Below are 22,388 nucleotides of genomic sequence, written 5' to 3'. Positions count from 1 at the left end.
CCCTAATGAGCAATGATTCAAGACTCAAGAGGGCCCTTACCTTGGATGCATCTTGCAATCTTTGCTTCTGTTTACCATGAGTGGTACAACTTTTAGTACCACTTTGTGCTTACCAGCTGAACCTAGGAAGATTATCATCAAGGCTATAAAGAATGGATTCTGCCTTGGTTGTAAGTGTCATCAGCAATCGCGGATCAGCCTCGAGGTGGGTGGGTTTCCATGAGTTGCATGATACTCCAGTCCCTTATACATGCCTTAGCTTCTTTGGGTTTCTTAACCCCATTTCCTCGCCAAATAAACAAAAAAATTTGATAATGTGGAGTCATACACAAGGCACATACATTCACATACCTATTCCAGATTTCCAATATATCATCAAATACAGATTTCTTTTTAGCGGCAATGGAATTCAAAGAAATTACGAGGTGGGATGGATGGAGAAGGTGAAGTAGGAAATGTGGCCTCTAGAAAAACCAGGTAGGAGTATTCCTCTGAGAAGCTGGTTTTGATTTTAATTTGTAGTATCCCAAAACGGTGCATTCTGCTTTTATGAGTCTCACAATATTGAAAAGATTTTATCAATAAAAAAAAAAGTATTCATATTCTTTTTCTAGTGTTTTTTTTTAGATTCAATGCTAGCCTGGCTTTTTAAACTTGCTTGGGTGAATCCTGAGATTTCAGGTAAATCACCGGTTTCATTGGAAGAAGTCTATTTGGTTAGTTTTTTTTTTTTCCACGTAAAGAGACGCTATTTGGTTTGACAACTGTAGAGTTGGTCAGAATAGTTGGAACTAACTTGATAAATGCCCATGTAGCTTGACCAGAATGGTTATAATGGCATCAGTATGCAGTGGGTTGTCAATAATTCACAAACAAGGAAAAGAGAATAAAGCAAGAGGGTGAATAACATGACAATCTTGTATTTATGAATGCTGAATAAAACGTACATGCGGCTTGGAACTCTAGTTCGCTTTGATACAAGCACTACACAGCCCGGCAGCTAATTGATTATCAAATTACAACAATCCAGAACTTTACAAAGCATGCGATGTGGCATGAGAAATTTTACTGATACACTGGCTAGTTAAAAAAATTTAATCCAATGATTGTAAACACATCTATAGTGTAAAAGAAAAACTCGATCTTAAATTCAAGGATTCCAAGTAAGATGCATGAAAATAGCCCAACCAATCACCACATAAGAAGAAGAATTCCAAATAATGCTTCAACAAGAAATTAGTAACCAGAAGAGGATACTAGAACATTATGTTCTTTTAAACGCTTCTGGAAATTAGCTAAACGATTTTGTAATTGCAGGATGCCAGCAGCCTTCTGAGATAGAATGGCATTCAATCTTGTAACATAATCATCCAGCTGATTTCCTGGTTGGTCTGCTTCAACCAGCAAATTCATCTCCTGCAAATGCGTGCACGTATCAAGTAAAAACCAATACGAACATAAATCAAAGGCCATAAGATACATCCACAACTCCACATGGTAAAACAACCACAAAAATGTCAATGATTAAGGTTTCTAGGCAAGCCCTTTCATGCTTTAGGGTTTCTCCATTTTCATGCTAATATATGAACAAAAATAATATACAAATTCCAACATCAACTGTGACCGCAATCACATACCTCTTTAACAATATTCATTGTATCCTCCACTTGTTTCCGGTGAGCATTTACAAGATCCTCCTCCTCCTGTATACAACACAGAGTTCACATATTAACAAACTCTAGTTCAAATAATGGGAAAAGCTATATGTACAAATTATAGAAAGTTGATCTTCCAGGACCCTTTTCTAAAATTATTTGTATCATCTATTATCTAAAATGTCCTTGTACTCAAATCTGTTGTTGTTATACCTGTAACAGGGCATTTAAATCATCGTCTGAATTTGAATTCCTTGAATGAGATTTTGGCATGCCCATCCATTTTGACTGCCCATTGGGTTTACGAACGTTGTCCTCTGAAGTCGAAACATTGTACTGCTGTAGCTTCCCAGTTCTCTTCCATGATGTTTTAGGATCATCATAGACCTCTTCTGATTGATCATATTCCTCTTTTTCAACTTGTACAGGCCATGTATCATTCATGTCATCCTCAAAGGCAGAGGCAGTTGGCAAAAATGATGATAAGGGCACATTTGTTGATTCCTTGAGGTTTAAGGTCGAAGCTAGTATATCCTTCTTTGAATTGTTCCCTTTTGAAAGGCTCTTCACCCTACAATGCAATTTCATTGCAAACAAGCATTAGAAGGGGTATGAATAACTCACACAATACTAGCATATCTAACGCTATGAAAGTGCATACCTGTCTGCATATCTTAAAGTGTTAAGAGTATGTTCACAGGATCCTGAGCTTGGTGATATGCATGATATCATCACAGTTCGTGAGTCACCAACAAATGAATCCCTTAGAACTTCAGTCAATTTACTTCCTCGGAAAGGAATATGACCCTGGTCATTATCAAGAGCTCTAATACATTCCTTTAGTGCAAGTAAGCTCTTATTGATTTCAGCACCTTCCATTCTGCAATATATATTTGAAACAGCTATTTCAAGAGTAATCGACCAAACATAGAGAAAAGAACATCTAGAGGCTATGTCATGTCAGAATCTTAGACTTGTCTATAATCAAGAAAGAAAAATAGAGACTGATGCACACTGAAACACCTTAACATAAAATTAGTTTCTGGCTAATGAAACCTAAATCCTAGTTTCTAGAGAGCTGCATCTACTTAGGCACATCATATTCAGGTATGACTTATAAAAGTAAGTTTAAAAACACAAACGCAGTGAATTTTACAGAATATTTGGGCTCATCACAACTGCCAGTGCAACGAATAACATTCTAAGTCAGACACCAAATGCTAACTACGAAGATAATATTAAAGGATGAATTCCCCAACTGGCGATCTCATATGTGTGACATCATGCATTACTTTTTTTTTTCTTTTTCCTTGTTAAGAACAACACAACCATTTCATCTCTGATGTGACATGTATGAAAAGTACAAATTTCACTGTCTCATCATAAATAGTAAAGTGGGAGAAGACAGATATCTGAAGGCTATGATGTGACCACACACAGGTTGGATGCAGTCATCCTGCATGAATTTTACGCCATTTGAACAAAACCTTCGCTGATTCTGATGGTTCAAATGGCCAAAACAATAAACCAAAATCCAAGAGCTACCCTTAAGGCCTGAATATAACAGTATAGTATTAACCCTTGGTGTATCCAGGCATTAGATACTTGGAAGTATTTAAGAAATGACTATATGAACGGTGAATGTGGCAGTATTCCTGCACTTAGGATTCTTTTGATAATTCCTAATAGTGAGGAGCAGTATTCCCTCACTAAAAGTATTTCAGGCGTGTAGTGCAATCAAACCATAGACTACAAATCTTGAATTTTCTCTATGATATAATAAATTGAAGGGTGAAATTATACCTTGTCTGTTTGTCATTATCTGTAGTATCTGCACCACGTTCACTTCCAGCAAGATCTATAAAGGAGAGTTTACCAACAAGACGGGGAGGCTTTGATACATTGCCATCAACTGCCCTTTTGATAGCGAGCTGAAGTATGGCATGTGAACGAGAGGATTCTTCATTTGCACCAGTGGTACCAGTACTTCTTGTGGCACTTCCTTTCTCAATGAGCTCTTTGATTGTCTCTACATCAGACACTCTGTATTCTTGCAAACCCACAATACAAACTTGTTGCTTACCATCTTCTCTCATGCAAAGCTTTCTGCAGGATATGAACTGTTAGTTTCATATTTCATATTTCAAAACAATCTTAAACTCTAAACACTAATTGCAGGAAGGACAAAACAGCTTACTTGCGCTCATTGAGGAGATCAAAAAGTTTTCCTCCATATATTTCAAAGAAGCTTACAAACAACTGAAATCCCTGACTGCGGTAAGTATGGTGCATCAACCTCAAGATGTCCCGTGATGCTTTTAAAGGCAATGGTTTCATGGTATAAGTTTTTCCACTCCCTGAATGGACAACCAAAGGTCAGCGTAAGTTTTTGTAAACACACTTTGTCCAATAAAATACAAAGGTCTATCTATGCCTCAAACAAACATAAGATCAAGACATCAAATTCCTAAGGAGACAAAACCCTTCATTGGTACCAGAAGAAATATGTACTTCACAGTTGAAATAAAAGAAAGAAAAAAATGCACATATTAGTCATTTGGGCTTTTGAGTATGCCCAGTCTGGAAATAAAAGCCAATTTTATTCTTGAAATTACTGATCTTCATTACTCAATTAGCCTATTTACTTGAATTTCAACTTAGCAGAGAAAAATCTACTCCGAGAATAGGTCCATCAGGAGGTGTCCTCAAGAACCACTTAGCTTTTGTGTGGTAAGATAACCCAACTGGATTAGACTGATCAAGTTTAGAACAAATGGAATGGGGTTGTGGAATCCACAAGGGAAATGACTATAATCGTACAAGCGACAATATTAACAAGGTTGTACAAAAACCAAGTTTGTAAGAAAAGAACATAGATCTGAGGAAGCCGCTAACCTGTTTGTCCATATGCGAAACAAGTTGCCTTTGTGCGTTGAAAAATAATTGGAACTATGGGCTCCACAGTCTCATGATATACCTACAAGTACAGAATGACAACAGTTGCTAAGTAACCTTAAACATATTAAAGAACAATGTTCTGAATACCACTAATGTTTATACATGATTTCAAATTCTTGCTTCAACTCCAAGTTTAATTGCAATATGTATGAAATATATATGTATCTACCTCATCATTAGACACTTCCTCATTCAGCACTGCATCAAAAACAAACTCATGTTTTTCCACATATGCTGTTAGGTCAACCTGCAGAACATGGAGAATGAACTCAGAAACACAAAATCGTCTTAACCAAATATGAATTATGAGTACAGTCATGAGCTAAGCATCAGACTAAACAAGAGAAAAGAAGGGAAGGGGAAACAAAAAAGATCTAGGTTGCTGCAAAAAAAAAAATAATAATAATAATATTAAGACACAGAAATGAATTAAGGATGCCAATATTTACACAACCAACATTATCAGACTATCAGCAAATACAGGTTTCTAGTAACATTTATTTGACCTCTGTTATGTCTAGCGTACCTAGGTTGTATGAAAGTTTTATCATATACTCTGATTTTCCATATATAAACTGTTATTTACTTTTTACATCACAATGGCAAGAAGAAGTAAAAGGAGGCATCATCTGTATTCAGCTGGCTCTAGTTTCAACAAATATACTTGTCTATTTCTTTTATCAAGCTGTTGGCAAAGATAAGACATCTTTCTCTAGTAAGTTGTTCACCATCAAGTGGCAGTTACCTTGAGCTTAGTCTCATGAACTGTTACAGAGTTGGAAAGTGTGTCTATTATGTCTTCCTCATTCTTTGCCAATTCCTTTTTGTTAAGTGGTCTCTTGCGCACCTGCATTCACACCATTACAAGACTGATTAAAAAACGAAAACAGAATCTGAGAGGCCTGGCAGATATGAAAGTGCAACCATTTTCTCTTAAACCAAATCAAGCCCTTCATAACTTGAACCAGCAAATGCCTGGTAGTCTCACAGGCATTGCAAATTGTTTCAGGTAAATACCGAAATCATAAGTATCATTGGGATGATAGGATACGAGCCTAAGAGTTTATTAAGTAATAGATAGAACATACCACAACTTTAATCTTTGCTACAGAACTTGCTTTCTCTTTGTCTGCTGCAAAACTTTTCAGGAGGTTGTTTTCTGGTAACCGAGCCCTTTCTGCTTGCTTGTTGTTAATATAAGGTTCAGAATCATCAAAGCTTCTGCCCCGAGAAGGATAATATTGAGAAGCAACATCATGCATTCCAGAGACTGGCATCTACACAAGTGATACAGAATAATTTTAGCAAGACAAATAGACAATGCATGCGGAGCTATTTCTGTCTATTTCTACTGTAAAAGCAACTCTTGATAATACATGATGAACTCCCAGACTAACATAATTAAAACAGAAAGAGAAAATAGTAACTATGCACACGATATAAAGAAACGCAGTACTGTTGATACACTTCCTGCAAAATCCCATGACTCAGGTAGTGAAGAAGTTTGAATTATTGAGACACTACATTCATAGAAGAATACAATGTTTGAAAACACATTCAAGTTGAAAATGGGGATATATTCATTTCTTGTAAATGAAACAGAAATGGAACTACCCTCAGCAAATGAACTAAACGTTTGTAGTTGGAAGTTAGACGGGGCCTAATTCATTGAAAGAACCAAAAAAAAGAAATGCATTGAGGAAAATAATATTTGTTTTCACCACTTCGTGTGCCCAATGGAAGTCTGAGATCACCTATGCAATTGAGCAGTAAGAGTACTGAATTACACAGGTAATCACATAGTTCCTAAAGAAAAGATTTCACCACCAGAATTACAACATCGAACTATAATGATACAACCCATGGGCACACAGACACATTTACACGCATCCCTCTTAAAACCCGGAAACAAAAACTACAATCCTTATTAGCCAACAAAAGAAAGAATGCAAGCTCGAAAGGGAAAGAGAGACCCACGTCAGGAATGAGCTCGGTATCAAAGGAATGCAGATCCAGGAGTCCAGGACTAAACTCATTGGGGGAGTCCTCGCGGTCCTTCCTCCGCGAATCATAGGGAGGTGTCGATGGCTCCATGTAGTACTCATTGTACCCTCTCTGCCCATTCCGATACATTCTAGAACCCTGTCCTCCTCCTCCTCCGCCACCTCCACCATAGTAACCATAGTCCTGCATTGAATTCAATCACAAAAATAAGTCAATCAAACGGCTTTAATACAAAAATGTCCCCTCAGATCTGCAAGAATCAATCACATTTCAAAAATAAATAAATAAAACCCCAAATGGTGATTACACTGTGCCGAAATTCAAATTTGTAAAACCATTTTGATCAAAATTTAGGGGAAATTTCTGGGAGACCTGAGAAGGAGGAGGGATAGATGAGTTGGAGTGAAGATGTTGAAGACCAGCAGACTGAAGCCATCTCCCATTGGACGAAGTCTCCAAGAAGTTATCCGAGTATTGCCGCTGGTGGTGCGGCGCACCAGATCTCTGCCCCTGCCTCCCTACCCCGTTCATTTCTCCCTCTCCCTCTCTCTCTCTCTCTCTCTCTCTCTATCTCCACCCGACCCGACCCGACCCGAAAACTCCAATCGCACCCCTCCAAACTCAGATCGGGACCTCCAACTTCCGTGAAATTCACAGAAAGATATCAAATCATAAATCACCGCAACGAACAAAGTTCGAACCTTCGGGCTCACTCTCTCTCTCTCTTCTTTTTTCTGGTGTGGAGTGCAGAAGCTGGACTGAAATGGAAGGCAGAGTAAAACCGAAGATATAGCACAGGGAAAAGAGAAAAAGGGAAGTGGTGCTTTGAATTTTTGAAGAAAGGGGGGTGCGGTACGTGCGAGGGCCGAGGGGGGTGAATTACGCACGTGACAGGATGTTCGTCTGTGGGGGCCTGCGTTATGTATTTGAATGAGTTGGGTCCTTTCTCACGTGGTGGGGCTTGGCTGGTCTTTTTCGGATTTATATATTTGTTGCGCGCTTGACGTTCTCATTCAAATTCTGTGACCAGCGGTGGACGCGTGGCGATGTTTGGGAGGGGTTGTGGGATCGAACGGCTGAGGTTTGAATAGTACAAAGTTTGAACCGGCGGTACGAGGGCCTAGACAACGATGGAACAGAGTCCAGGTATTCCGTATTATTAATATTCGGCAAACTTATATATGCCGAAAGGTTAAGAAGGGCGTTTGTTTTTGGATCTTGGATTTTGGTAGATAATGGATCCCGATCGTTACGGCGTTTGACATGTACATGCTACATATATGGAAGAAAAGAATAGGAAAATGAGAGGAAACTGATCGATCACTTTCAAATGAATGACACATGAACCAATTAGGTTGTCTTAAACCACGTAAACGTAGTAGTTTATGAAATTTTCAAACTAAAATAAGATATAGCGGACGTGGTTAATTCTACTTCTCTCAACTTTTCTACCAATGCATTTCTAGAGGAGGAATTAATAACCCTCAACCTAGATCCATAAATCTTTAGTCTATCCTTTTGGCTAGGAATTTTAGTGGGCATAAGACCACCTCCCTAATTGACTATCATGTTATGCCATTATCAGGTTGGCAAACTAAACAACTCAGATTTGGTATAGCCACAATTGATCCTATGGGTTATGGCTAGTTTTGAGGCACCATCAAAACTTTGTATCTTTCAGTCAATCCACCATGATTTTTGTCCTGAGAGGTGGCACACACATTGTGATCACGACTGTGACATAACAACTAAGTAGGTTTGTGTCAAAATGTCATATCTACACTTTGATTATTGAAATTCGGCCAATATATAGTCGTTATTTATGGTTGTCAAAGTTTATCATATTCACCAAAATACTCTTAATAGAGTTACCCTCTTCATTAGAGTTTGTGTTCAAATGGACATCACTCTTCTATTTCCCCAATCACTTTCACATTCTTCATGAGCTCAATATCACTCCATAATAAATAAATAATATCAGTATTAATTAAGCCAATAAGCTACTACACTAATTTTTCACTGTCGTCTGATAATAGGCGCTAATGTTGTCTATCTCAATGCCGTCTGATACATGAATCAGACAATACCACAAAACTGTCGTTTTACAAAGTTTACTACAACATCAGCTACTACACCGTTTGTTGTCTGAATACCACGAAGAACAACAGCAATTGGTACCGAAACTCTTGTACAAAGTAATTTCAGTTGGCAGACCCTAGAAGAATGTTGACGTGTAATGAATATTTATAGAACATAGATTTGTACAAAAACTGTTGTCTGAATGAAGCTTGTAGATCAACAATGTAATTGAATACTATTGACTGACTTTGAACAAGACAACAGGAAAACTATTAAAGTTATTGTGTGTCATTGCTTAATACAACAGTTTTTTCTTTCTTTTTTCTTTATGTTCGTTTGTTAGACAATGGTTTGCGATTGGTATTTGTTTGAGGATTTACGCGTCAAACAGTATTGAATTGTCTGAGATAGAAAAGAAGATATACATTATGTACAATTGAACAACATATCCTTGATTCCAAAAACCATTTCATTCCATCAGCAGTATTCATCCTAACATTTACACAGGAATTAAGCTTGCCCAAGTGCCTATATCTATTTCATTAGCTTAACAAGCTTTCAAGTTTCATGAGCTTTACATGACAATAAAAAAGAATACAATTTGCTCGATCTCCCAAGATAGTTGTAAGCAAAATCACTGCAAGCTTGAATCTCATTCCTTTAGTATTGTACCACTAAGATAGTTGTAAGCAAAATCACTGCAAGGAAAGAAAAGTAGTTGCAATTAATAAACTGTCAAGGTATCGAGAACATTATCCAGTCTGGGCAAAAAATCACAATGCTCAATATATTCCCAGACAATCTAGACAATAGTGTGTAAAAATTAAATATACACAGTAAAGCATACCTCAATGGCCTAGATTTTTGTTATGTAATTTTGGTAATTAATAATGGACTAGTTGTACAGATATTTGGTATTCTGCTTTATTCGTAAGTTGTATGTGAGGTGGAATGGTTTTCGTACGTATAAATATTTGAATTTCATAGTTTAGGGGGTCGTGTGAAGTTTGACTTTTTATATGTTGGGATTCTCGGAAAACTTCCCTCACGAAAGTTATAGAGCGCGTCGATACGAGTTCGTGGACATATGGAACATGGAAATCGGAGTTCGTATGAAGAAGTTATGACTATTGGAAGAAGTTTCCATTTTAGTATAAATAGGTGAAAATCAGAATTATTTTCATAAATTCCATTTCCTTTTCCGGAAACCATCTTCCCTCTTTCTCTTCTCTCTCGGCTACTACCTCAGAATCGAAGAAACCCGTCTGACCCGACCCGACCCGACTTTTCCGGCTAACTGCGGCGGTCTCCGCGACGAAACTTTCCAGATAGGATCGTCTCCTCCGTCTGGTCATCCCTCTGGTGCCCTCTAGCGCTGATTCTCCTCCACGGCGGTGCTGCAACGCGGCGCAATTGAGTGTTTTCGGACCCGATCAGTTCTCCGATCTCCGACGTCGGCGGGGCTTCAAGTTGAGCTTGGGGAGCTCAGAGCAGCCTCCTTGATCGATCCTTAGTGGTTGTTTGGATCGATTCACGTAAAACTTGGTTCAACTCAGATTGGATTACTGTTCATGGCTTGTGAGGTAGTTTTCGACCCCTTATACTTGTTTTCTGACTTCGAGCAAGTTATGAAAGTTCTCAAGCATGCTTAGATGAAGAACTTTGATGTTGGGAGTTTTGTGAAATATTGAGTTTTGGCCGGTAGCAGTGCGCCACTGCCTGTGGCGGCGTTCCGGTGGTGTTCCGACCATTTAAGGAACTGTTTTTGGTATTATATATGTTCTACTCATTGATACGAGAGTTTCGATATATAATATGCAAATTTTAGAGTTCGAATGGAATTGTTATGATTTTTACGGTTTCATACCGGTTGATTTATTGATCCGTGAGGATTCGAGCGTCCGATCGACTTGTGGTTTGGTCATATCAATCGTGGACGTATTCCGAAGACTTTGGGAGGTCTCGGATGTGGTTTTGCCTCGATTGGCGCCACTTTGGGGGATTTAAGTTCAAAACAGGGGTTTCGGACTTAAATCGGTTGTGAATTGTTACTGAGTGGAAACCGTATGTGATTAGGTACTTGACGAAGTATTTTGGACGGTTGTTTTGGGAATTGGTTGCTTTGTTCTTGGTTTAAGACGCAGTGGGAGTTTCGAGGTGAGTAATCTCACATGGTTCATTAATGAACAGAAAACCTTTATTTTTTAGAGTTATTTAGTAACTGCAAACTATAATTTGTATTAGTAGGCATTCCTGAACGGATGACTACGTATAGATATATATTTACGTGAAATATATATGTTTTGGTGGTTTGTGGCTTTATGAAAACAATATGCATGAAATGATGCTTTTTATTGTTTTGTGGCTTTTCGGAAAACAATGATTATGGAAATGTTGATTTCGATTGTTTTCAAAAGCGTTGAGACTTGTGTATGAAAACAATATGCATGAAATGATGCTTTTTATTGTTTTGTGGCTTTTCGGAAAACAATGATTATGAAAATGTTGATTTCGATTGTTTTCAAAAGCGTTAAGATTTGTGTAATGATTTTGAGTCCAATGTGACTGCTTAATGATTTGCTCCAAGGGACTGTGCGGCCTAAGGATCGAAGGTCTATGACCTTGGGCAGAATATCAGGTAATCACGTCTTTGGCTGGACGAGTGGTTACGTTTCAGTTAGAGCTCTAGTCTGTCTGCCATATAGGTAATTCATGGGGTAACGGGAATTTGTTATTGATAACTCATGACATTACGTGTTTTTAGAGAACAGGATGTGAGTTGCTTCCTTATTAACGGTTTTTAAGGGGACAAGGTGCAAGTTGTTTTCCTTATTAACAATTTGGTACGATATGGTACGATTGATAGAAATCAAGGTGTGAGTTTCTTTCTATGTTATATTGATAGAATTCAAGTGTGAGTTGCTTTCTATGGTACGATTTGGTACGATTGATAAAAATCAAAAAGTGAGTTGTTTTCTATGCTTCGATTTGAAAGAAACTAAGGTTTAAGTTGCTTTCTTTTATTTCGATTTTGAAGGAAATTAAAGTGTGAGTTGTTCTCTTTTATTTCGTGCTTTAAGAGAAAAAAATATGATTGGTTTCTCAATTGAAACGTGCGGGGTTCATCCCGTGATTTTGGTGTGAGTTGTTTTGAATTACTCATACGGGCTTGCAAAAGTTTACCGGGTTTGTTGTGTGATAACCTGGTGCACCATTCAAACGGTGTAGGGGTTAATCCTGCAGGTCAGGATAATCATGGCTGAAGTTTGGGTTGCATACTTGCAGCTAAATGGTAGGAAGCAAATTTTGTGACTTTACCGTTATTTGGACTTCCGTTGTAGTAAGCTCTGAGGAGCATTTACGTTTTATCTTGTTGTTGACAATTTAATTCGTAAGCTTATGTAATATATAACTCTATGGTGTGGGTCAATATTGACATAGTAGGTTCAGGGCATCGATATGTGTGTAGTTAAAGGGAAAAACTTTCCAGGTATTTTATATTAATGGCTGAACGATCGCGCATGTATAATTATGAGATTATATATCGATTTTTATTTGTGCTAAAAATCAAGGGCGTGACAAGCATACTTCAATGTCCATGCATCCCCTTGACCCAAATTTGGCTGGCATAGCACGGACAGAATCTCCAAGCAAGGTCACATTACCCTTTCCCCAGGATAAAGTTGGCGTCCTATCATATATATATGTCACGTCGTAGAATTGCATCTTCCTCTGTGGCAAGTAGCAAATCTACCACATTATCACACCACCCATCAAATATTTTAAGCAACCTTTCCTTTTTACCTACCAAACAAGGGACAATAACAAATCAATTACATATTTCTTTCCATATCACAAAAAAGAAACATAGAGCTGGAATAAGATGCCCCAACAATACTCTGTCGAGTATGACGTGATAATGCATCATTTAATCTCATAATTGTGCACATCTGAAATATGGTCTTATATAGTTTATACTATTATAATTAAATCCTGATATGAAATTGTGCATATTATGAATTTGGCCCTAATCAGAGAAAGAACGATAAGTGGGCTAGAAATATATATTACTCCCCACCAGCCACTAACTAGAGAGAACTTCACTTGATATCCTAGCATATTTTACGTTCGGGTAGTTTCTTATACCCATTTACAAATTCTAGCTTCATTTGCTAACGAGAATTTATGTGCTTAATTGCATATATCTACGAGAAACGTCTAAGGGCACCTTGAGCATAAGTACCATTTGGGGCATCAGCACCACCAACTGGTTCCTTGTGAAATGTGTACCATTGCATCTTTCCTGCACCTACGTCTGAAGAAACGAAGTATTGTTTGTGCCCCAGAAACTCGATACCTACAGAAGACAGGTTTAATTTAAGTTATCATGTATGACATATTGAAAATGCTATGGAGGTCATATTTGAAAAATATGGAGTAAAGCATACCCTACAGAACTGATGGCAGCAGGCACAAAATCTGTAAACCAGTTTAACAAGTATAACCCGAGTAAACAGCCTCCTCTAGTAATAACTAGCTGAAAATAGAACTCCAATTACTGAAAAGTATAGAAATATAGTGAAAGGATTTTCATCTCCCATTACGGATTGATAACCAGCAAAGTGGACAATACCACTTTTCCAGTTGTTGGATAGTTCAAACTCATCATCAAGGACCAAATCAAATGACAACTGTGGGATTTGACCGGGAATGAGATGTCCCAACACAAGCTTTTGCTCTCCGGTCTTTCCATAGATAACAATGATATCATCTGCCTTATTTAACTCGCCTAGACAAGCCTACAGAACAAGCGACTTATAACCACCTTGACAACAAGGCATTCAATGTAGACTCAGAATTTAAAAGAACAATGAAGACAATAAAACAAACCTGTGTAGTCAACAGGTTTGGGCTAAGAGCAAATTCGCCCGTTGGGTCACCTACTATTCACTACTTTTTAGTGTATATTTTCATTCTCTGGGTCACGAAATACACTGTGCTCGTGACTCAGGGCACGAAATATATTGTGCTTGTGACCTAGATGGTGAAATTAACACTAAAAAGTAGTGAATAGTGGGTGGCATGGTGACCCAATGGGTGAACTTGCTCTAAGGTTCACATAAAACATAAACAAAGAGGTAGAACACGGGCTTATTCCAAGACATTAACAAGCGACTGTACAAGTATAAGCATGGTAGATACAATGTGATAATAAACTCAAAGTCATAGCCTTAAAAGGAACCAGCTACTATTAGTCCAGGTCAGCTAAACCGTTGCAAAATCACCCCATTCTCTCTCCCAAAACCCCATTCTCCGAATCAAAGTTCTCTCATTTCTCGCTTTTCTCAAGAAACCCAATTCTCCGATCACGTTCTTGATCAAATCTCTATCCCGAAACCCAGGGCCGGCCCTGTGAGTTTAGAGGCTCAAGGCGGGAAAAAATTTGAGGCCCCAAAATAAATGCTCAAACATTACAAAAGAAAACAATATTCCAATTTCAAAGTATCACTGAAATATGACTCGTCTTGCATTTTTAGATGCAAAGGTACTAATCAAATTTACATAATCAAGTTTTCCAACAATAACTTTTTCAATAGATATCATAGCCAAACCACTCAATCTCTCTTGTGACATAGTAGACCGAAGGTAAGATTTGATCAATTTCAACTTTGAAAAACTTCTTTCTGCAGAGGCAACTATGACTGGTACAGTTAGCAAAATCCTATAAGCAATCCAAGCATTTGGATAACAGCCATCAACTTCTTTTATATAATTCAACACATCAATAGCTCTTTTTGTTTCATTGGGTAAATCTTCACTCAACATTCGTAAGTCATGGTATAGATCATCTTCATTAAGATCAGAAATCTCGCCATACTTCAATAAATTTGTAAGGTTAGCACAAAAACTCTTCAAACTATCTCTATCTGCAGACCTTAACTTGTCCAAATCAAACAAAAGCCCAAAATTCTCTTCAAAAGTCTTAAATTGCTCAAACCTGGTTTAGAAAAAAAGAAGAAGATGAAGTTCAATAAACTATATAAACATGTCACACCCAAAACAACGGCTTCTCTGCTTGGATTCTCTTTGCTATAATCTACTTAGATATCATTAAGTTGGATAAATCAAGTGGTAGGTACAGAGTTGTTCAATTTGAAGAAACTCACAGCTATGATCTTGTAATACAAGAGTGTGCTCACAGTTACTTGGTCAGTGACATGGTCAGTTACGTGACCAGTTACAGTTACTTGGTCAGTGACATGGTCAGTTACATGACCAGTTATATGACCAGTTACAGTTACTTGGTCAGTGACATGGTCAGTTACGTGACCAGTTACATAACCAGTTACTTGGTCAGTGACATAGTCTGTTACATGGTCAGTTACGTGACTAGTTACATGACCAGTTACTTGGTCAGTGACATGGTCAGTTACGTGACCAGTTACTTGGTCAGTGACATGGTCAGTTACATGTCAAGTAATCCATGATAACAATTTCAAATCCAACCAACAATCCAACAAATTCAACAATTGAATGATTTGAACTCCTAAAAAATATCATATAGAAAGCCTCAGGCATATAGCAAATTTTCAACAGAGAATGAATGAAACAGAGACGAAAGTTGAAACATGCATAACTGATAACTCTAAAATCCCTAAAAACAAAGATGAAACAAAATCATTGTTCATTGTTCTGCAATATATTAAATAGTTCACAAGTCTTAAATTTTCAATAAATGTTATAAATCATGATTTCATAATTACATGTTTCAAACCAAAATTGAAAAGGAATGGAATACAAGAGGCCAAGAGCATCAAAAACACAAATAGAGAACGAAAAAACCAAAATTTCTTCAAAATCGAAAATAAAAACCTTCAAAGATCTTACCTTTTTGCGTTTTTGGAAGATAAAATCAACTCTTCAATCTCTTGAATTTACTTTTTCATCTGATCCTCTCAATCACAATTGGATTTTCGATAGCCACCAAGGAAACCTTCTGAGATGTTCAATCACAATTGAATTTTTGTCTTGGATTGAGAAAGAGCTTCAAAAACTTGAACTTAGAAAGAGGAAAATCATCTCCTCTCTGCTGCTTTGCGTCTCAATCTGATGGAACTATGGAAGTATTGAAAACAGAGGGCCATGTTGTGTGTATGAAGACACAAAGTGGTTTAGATTGATTTTTTTTTTTATCTGCAGGCCTACATAATAAATTTTTTGAGGCCCCTAAAATATGAGGCCCTAGGCTTGGGCCTGCTTCGCCTAGCCTCAGGGCCGGCACTGCCGAAACCCCATTCTCGGAGTCAAGTTCTTTCATTTCTCGCCCAGAAAACCCAATTCTCCGATCACGTTCGTGATCAAATCTCTGTCTCGAAACCCCATTCTCGGAGTCAAGTTCTTTCATTTCTCACCCAGAAAACCCAATTCTCCGATCACGTTCTTGATCAAATCTCTGTCCCGAAACCCCATTCTCGGAGTCAAGTTCTTTCATTTCTCGCCCAGAAAACCCTATTCTCCGATCACGTTCTTGAGTCAAATCTCTGTCCCAAAACCCCATTCTCGGACTCAAGTTCTTTCATTTCTCGCCGAGAAAATCCTATTCTACGATCAAGTTCTTGATCCAAAATCGCTCCAACCGATCCTTCTTAACAACCAGGGGACTCCGATGGGTCACCTTTCTGAGCTACCTGACGAGGTTCTTGCTATAATTATCAACCGGCTCACCGACGGCCGTGACCGAGATGCCCTGTCTGAGGTGTCAAAGCAACTATTGAAGGCTAGGCGCTGGTGCCGTTCCTCAATTCGCTATTATGGTGAACGTCCGAACCGGAGATTGCTCTCACAGTGTCCAAATGTAGTGAAGTTTGCATCTTCTGGTGCTCTTTTGGATGAAGACTTGAGCTTCTTGGCCCAAGCGTGTCCAAAGTTAGAGATCTTGGATCTCAGGATCTCTGCTGCAAATGCAATGGTACCACGAAAACGACGTCATTTGTTGAATGGGATTCTTGCTGTGGCACACGGCTGTCCTAAATTGGTTCAGGTCTATCTTGATCCAAGATTGGATGATGGATTTGCTCGGGTAATCAATGCGCTACCCCCCCCCCCCCCCCGCCTCACTCATTTTCATTCGAGTTGCAGATATTCAAGTCCTGTGGTTTTCTTGGTACCATTGCAGCATTTTGGGCCCAACCGCATGGAATAAAGCTCTGAAATTTTGTCATGATGATCTACACTCATAGTGGAACATTTTTTATGAAGAAGTCGAAGGCTCATTCTGAAGTCTTGTTGGAGAAATAATTGAAGGAATAAAGGGGCAGAAACTGACCTAAAACCAGCTCAATATTCACATGTTCATGTTTCCTATCCACATGAAGAAAGCTAATGCTTTTCTTTTCCTTTCCTTGGATATATTTTTCTACTACAATCTCTTTAATAGATCATCATCACTTCCATGTTTCTGCACCTTCATGCTTTGCTTTCATTTCATCATTTCTCTATCTTTTCCATATTTTACAAATCACTTTCATACTCCACTTTCATTATTTTTCTTCCACTCATCATTTCACTCTTCTTTTTCTTCCCTATATAAACACATTCTCCTCTCATTCTAACACACATTCCTTCATCCATTTCATCTCCTTGTCTCACCATTTCCTCTCCATTTTCCTTAGTTATCACTTCCTCTCTTCTCATTCTCTCACACATCTCTTCCATCACATATACACACCATCCACTACCCTAAATCAGAAACAACGCCTCCATACTCTCCCCTCATCATAGCTCATAAGATCCCTACTCTAAGGAGAAGCCGTAGCCTCCATGTTCCATCAAATCATCTTCCATCATCTTGTCGTACTCCTGCTTTGAAGACGCCTCAAGCTTTCTTGAAGAATAATCAAAGTGAGATCGTGATATCTACTACCCTCTACGGTTTATTCCTTTTGTACTTTTCGAATTCAATATGTATATGTTTTTGGATTTCCAAACTATGAGTGAGTAATTTTCTTGTTGAGAACTAGTATGAAATCCTAGTTATGTGATGGATTTTTAGCTTTTGAATCTCTTTTTCGATTACAAGGTTTTGTGAATGCTTTGTTTGATTTTGTTTTATAAAATCTTTTATATGTTTATGTCTTAGATTGATCACCTAAAATATGAGCATGTAATTTGGAGCTAGTTTTAAGGTGCAGTGCGTTCACGGTCTTAAAACACTAAAGTAGTAATGCCTACATGTTAGGTGAAATCAAACAAATAGAATACATGCTAGGATGGCGTTCCTCACTAGTTTTGTACTCTAAAATCAATCTTTCCAAAGAGCTTAATGTGTTTATGTGTGCTTAATGAGTTAATTTGATAGGGTAGCGTTCTACACCTTGATTGCATATAAGCAAGCTTAGGATGCAGTGCGTTCACTGTTCTAAGTAATTTTGGGAAAAATAAGGCTTTAACGGCGATCCTAAAGTTCTTGATTGGTTTCATTCACATGCCTTTGTAATTGAAGATTAGGTTAAATTGTCTTTCTCTGATCATAACTAGTGGTGGATTACGAAGTTCTCAACGTCCATACATCTGATTTAGAATCCCTAAAAATTGCAACATTATCTTTCCTTTATTATTGCTTGCATTTTTAAAAACCTAATCCCCCTTTCATTTAGTTTTTGTGTCAACTTTATTTCTCTTTTCTTTCTTTAGTTTTTGATAGTTTTGTTCAATTAGTGCAATTTGTGAAAGTACCCTCAATCCCCGGACTGAACGATCCCTGCTTATCCTATACTAACAATTGTCTTTTGCAGGGTAATTTTGTGCGCTTAATTCAGGCGTACCACTTCTTTGTTTGAGAATTGCTTTTGGTTTCAGTTTGTTTTCTTTTACTTGGTTTTGCTTCTTCGATTTTGACAATGAGTGTTTGATAATGAGTGTTTGAGTGTTTGATAATGGGTGTTTGATAATTGTTTGATAATTGATTGTTTCATTGTTTACTGTTATTGAGCTACTAGTACAGCAAATTAGTTGAGCATCGCAAACTATGTTCATTTCTGCTAAATTATGTGTTTGATTTCATTGTCAGGGAAGTGGAGCATCCCAAACTCCCAATGCGACACCAACTGGGTCAAGCACTGGAACAACACCAACTGCTACAAGTGAAGCTGCTGCACCGCTTATGCTTCCTCCGCCACCACCTTCTGTAGTAGCTGCTCCAATTAGTGAAGCTGAGTATGTGAAGAGGAAGAACCAATCCGCAGCATGGGTCTATTTTGAGAAGATGAAGAATCCTGATGGTACTCCGTTGGCGAAACCAAGAGCTAAGTGCAAGTATTGTCCTACCACGTATGCTTGCAACTCCAGATCAAATGGGATGACATCCATGAGGACTCATATGCTCTACCAATGCAAGAAGTGTCCGGCGTACCAACCAGCTAAGAGGTAGAAGTTTCTTTCCTTTGATTCTGCTAAAAGTGGTGGTAAGTTAGTTGCTAGGGCTTGGGATCCAGATGAATGTAGAAGAGCTTGTGCTAAAATGATTGTGAGGGATAAGCTGTCGTTTAATCATGTAGAGGGGTAGGGTTTTATTGATTTTATGAAGATTGCATGACCAAAGTTTGATCCTCCCTCTCAGGGGACAATTGGTAGAGATATCAGGGATATCTACCAATTTGAGAAGGAAAAGATTCGAGAGTTTTTAGCTAGGAACAATCTGAGGGTTTCTCTTACCACCAATACATGGACTTCGGTCCAGAATATCAATTACCTTGTCTTGACAGCTCATTTCATAGATGAGACTTGGGCGTTGCACAAGAGAATAATAAACTTCACTGTTATTCCAAATCACAAGGGTAAGACAATAGGGAAATTGGTGGAGTCTTGTTTGATTAATTGGGGTATTGATAGAGTTTTCAGCATTGTAGTTGACAATGCATAAAGTAATCAAGTTGCAATTGAGTATATGAAGGAGAAGATTGGGAATTGGAAGCAGTTAGTGTTAGGTGAGAGTTTTCTGCATGTTAGGTGTTGCTACCATATTTTGAATCTTATTGTGAGGGATGGGATGGAGGAGCTTGATTCTCAATCGATGTAATTAGGAACGCTGTTAAGTTTATTAGGAGTTCACTTGCAAGGCTCGAGAAATTTAGGAAGTGTGCATCTAGAGAGAAGGTTGAACACAAGGGTGGTATTGTGCCTTTAGATGTGTGCACAAGGTGGAACTCCACCTGTTTCATGCTAGACATAGCTATCAAGTATAGGCAGGCCTTCGTGAGGTAGGAAGATGAGGACCACCAGTATGAAAACTACTTTAAGGAAAGGGTTGGGGGAGGAAAAAGGGTCGGGCCGCCTAGAAATGAGGATTGGGAGAAGGCTTCTAGGTTAGTGAAATTTCTGAAGATTTTTTATGATACAACTTTGGCATTTAGTGACACTAAAGTGGTAACTTCAAACCAGCCTATTGTGTGGATGTGTACCATAATTGAAGAATTGGAAAAATGCAGCCAAAGTGTCGATCCTTTGATGGTTAACATCGAGGCATCAATGAAGAAAAAATTAGACAAATATTGGTTGAAGTTGGAGGATTTGAACTCTATTTTGCTGCTTGATGTGGTATTAGATCCATGATACAAGATATTGTATCTTGAGTTCTTTTTTCCTTTGTTACAGCAAGACATGTGCTTGGTCTCGGAGATGATAGATGATGTTAAGGGTCAATTGATGCAGCTTTATCATGAGTATGCTAATTCTGACCCTGTGGTTGCACAAGCGTCATTTGAAGCTACACAACCACCTACTCAATCAATTTCTAATGTTGGAGAGGAGGATAGTCATGCTGCATCAATGAACAAGTTCTTGAGGCTTAGGAAGCAAAAAGATGTGGTTGAGATAAGGAATGAAGTCGATAAGTACTTGCTTGAAGCTGCTGAAGACCCTGCCAATACTAAATTTCAAGTTTTAGATTGGTGGAAAGAGAATTCTCCTAGGTTTCCAGATTTGTCTAAAATTGCAAAGGATGTCTTTGCTATTCCAGCTTCAACGGTGGCTTCAGAGGCTGCTTTTAGCCTAGGAAAAAGAGTTGTTGACCATTTTAGAGCTTCATTAACTCCTACAATGGTTGAAGGGCTAGTTTGTCTCAATGATTGGTTAAGAGGTGATGCTTTTAATGAGTATAAAGAGCCGACGAAGACTGAGTTGGAGCTTTATGGTGAGCTTGAGAAGCTTGAGTCAAGTAATTTTTGACTTTATAGTAATTGTTACTTTGAATATATTTATTTGTGTTAGTTTGTGATTGTTGTTTTTGGTTTTCATTAGACTCTGTTGTGACCCAAGTGTCTGACACTGACGGATGAAGTAGGTTGCAGCTGCTGGAAATCGTACTAATGGAACAAGCTTTTGAAATAAATTGTTGTTCTGCTGGAACAAGTTCTCCGTGACCCAATTTTTTTTTTTTTTTTTCGACTTCCGGTTTCATTCAAGTATGAACTGCTTTAACTTTGGTTTGTAATAACTAATAACTCTAAGGGCTAAATATTGTTTAGTATCATGTAGTTTGGGTCTAAAATCAATTCAGTCCCTGAACTTTCAATTTCATCAAAAACACCCTCACACTATCATTTCTCATCCAATAGATCCCTCCGTCATGATTCCTTCAAATGGAGCCGTTAAGTAGCTGATGTGGCATGCCAACTTGGCATTGGTAGGACCCACATGGCAGGCAAAATTCTAAAATAGTAAAATAAAATTTCAGAAAAAATAATAAAATTGTTTCTCTATCTACTCTCTCTCTCTCTCTCTCCCTCTCTCTCTCCCTCTCCCTCCAGCAATCTCAGCAATTTCATTCAAGAAACTAGTAGAAGCAGCAGGAGCCACTCAGATTCTGCCACGTCCCTAATCGCCGGCAAAGCTGATCACTGGAACCAGCTGAAGCTTCAATCCCCTTCCCAAAATTAAAGACTCCAGCTTTGATTATTTTCTAAAACGATGTCATTTCTAAGACGGAGAAAGGGGAAGGCGGAGAATTTAGAGCCGGACGAGAGTGAGACAGAGAAGGAACACGAACCCGGTGAGAAGCAAACGACGACGCATCGTCGGAGAAGGAACCCGAACCCGAACCGATGGTCTTGCGTGGCCAACTGCTGCTGGCTCATCAGAGTAATATGCTCGATCTGGTAGTTCATGCTGTTCTTTCTTAATGTAATGTCGGCGTCGTTTCATCAGTATGTGACAAAGGCGATAACGGTTCTGGTTTCCGACCCGCCCGGAGTGGAATTGAGGAAGGAGGGCTAGACGACGAAGCACCCAGTGGTGATAGCGAATCACCCACATAAGGAAGCAGATACAAAAGACAGTGAAGCTAAACTTCAAGTTGTTCCTATTCGAAAACACATTCTAAGTCGACCTAAAATCCCAGATATGAGAAAACAATTTTCTCAAATATTGTCTAGAACTAAAACACCTGAGGCAATTTGTATGAAAACCCAGATCCAATCGCAAATTCCTCTCTTAATCCAAAACCCAGTTCACCAATTCCCTACAATCCAACAAAGTAAAAATACAAGCTTTCTCAGTTCACCAATCGCAAATTCCTCTCTGAACCTTAGGGTTGTTAGTGGAGTTTTTCTCAGTCTAACTCGGCTTCGCTCGACTCTGGGAACTTTGCTGAGAAATGTGAGAGAGAGAGAGAGAGAGAAAATCAATTTTATTATT

The 22,388-nt window shown here is 38.4% G+C and overlaps 1 protein-coding gene across 1 annotated transcript; it reads right to left on the bottom strand.

The window, feature by feature from the left end:
* Nucleotides 1-900: 900 nt before the first annotated feature.
* On the bottom strand, nt 901-21,489 carry LOC112188218 (kinesin-like protein KIN-13B). The gene is made up of 13 exons (XM_024327300.2): nt 21,460-21,489; nt 6,990-7,344; nt 6,591-6,800; nt 5,702-5,890; nt 5,359-5,460; nt 4,783-4,860; nt 4,551-4,632; nt 3,853-4,012; nt 3,459-3,761; nt 2,317-2,535; nt 1,869-2,226; nt 1,638-1,703; nt 901-1,416 (listed from the first exon to the last, which is right to left on the bottom strand). Exons 2-13 carry the CDS (start codon nt 7,146-7,148, stop codon nt 1,237-1,239), a joined length of 2,106 nt encoding a protein of 701 aa, XP_024183068.1. The 5' UTR covers nt 7,149-7,344; nt 21,460-21,489; the 3' UTR covers nt 901-1,236.
* Between the last annotated feature and the right edge of the window lie 899 nt (nt 21,490-22,388).

This window comes from Rosa chinensis, chromosome 2 (genome assembly GCF_002994745.2).
Source record: "Rosa chinensis cultivar Old Blush chromosome 2, RchiOBHm-V2, whole genome shotgun sequence".
Taxonomy (NCBI): domain Eukaryota; kingdom Viridiplantae; phylum Streptophyta; class Magnoliopsida; order Rosales; family Rosaceae; genus Rosa; species Rosa chinensis.
The sequence above is the reverse complement of the archived record's forward strand: the minus strand, read 5'-3'. Positions and strand labels throughout refer to the sequence as shown.

Excerpts from the sequence above, each read along its gene's own strand:
- LOC112188218 (XM_024327300.2), bottom strand. The coding sequence starts at position 7,148 with ATGAACGGGGTAGGGAGGCAGGGGCAGAGATCTGGTGCGCCGCACCAC. Across the intron at positions 4,633-4,782 it reads AGGAAGTGTCTAATGATGAG|GTATATCATGAGACTGTGGA; the intron begins GTAGATACATAT and ends CTGTACTTGTAG. Across the intron at positions 2,227-2,316 it reads ACTTTAAGATATGCAGACAG|GGTGAAGAGCCTTTCAAAAG; the intron begins GTATGCACTTTC and ends ATTGCATTGTAG.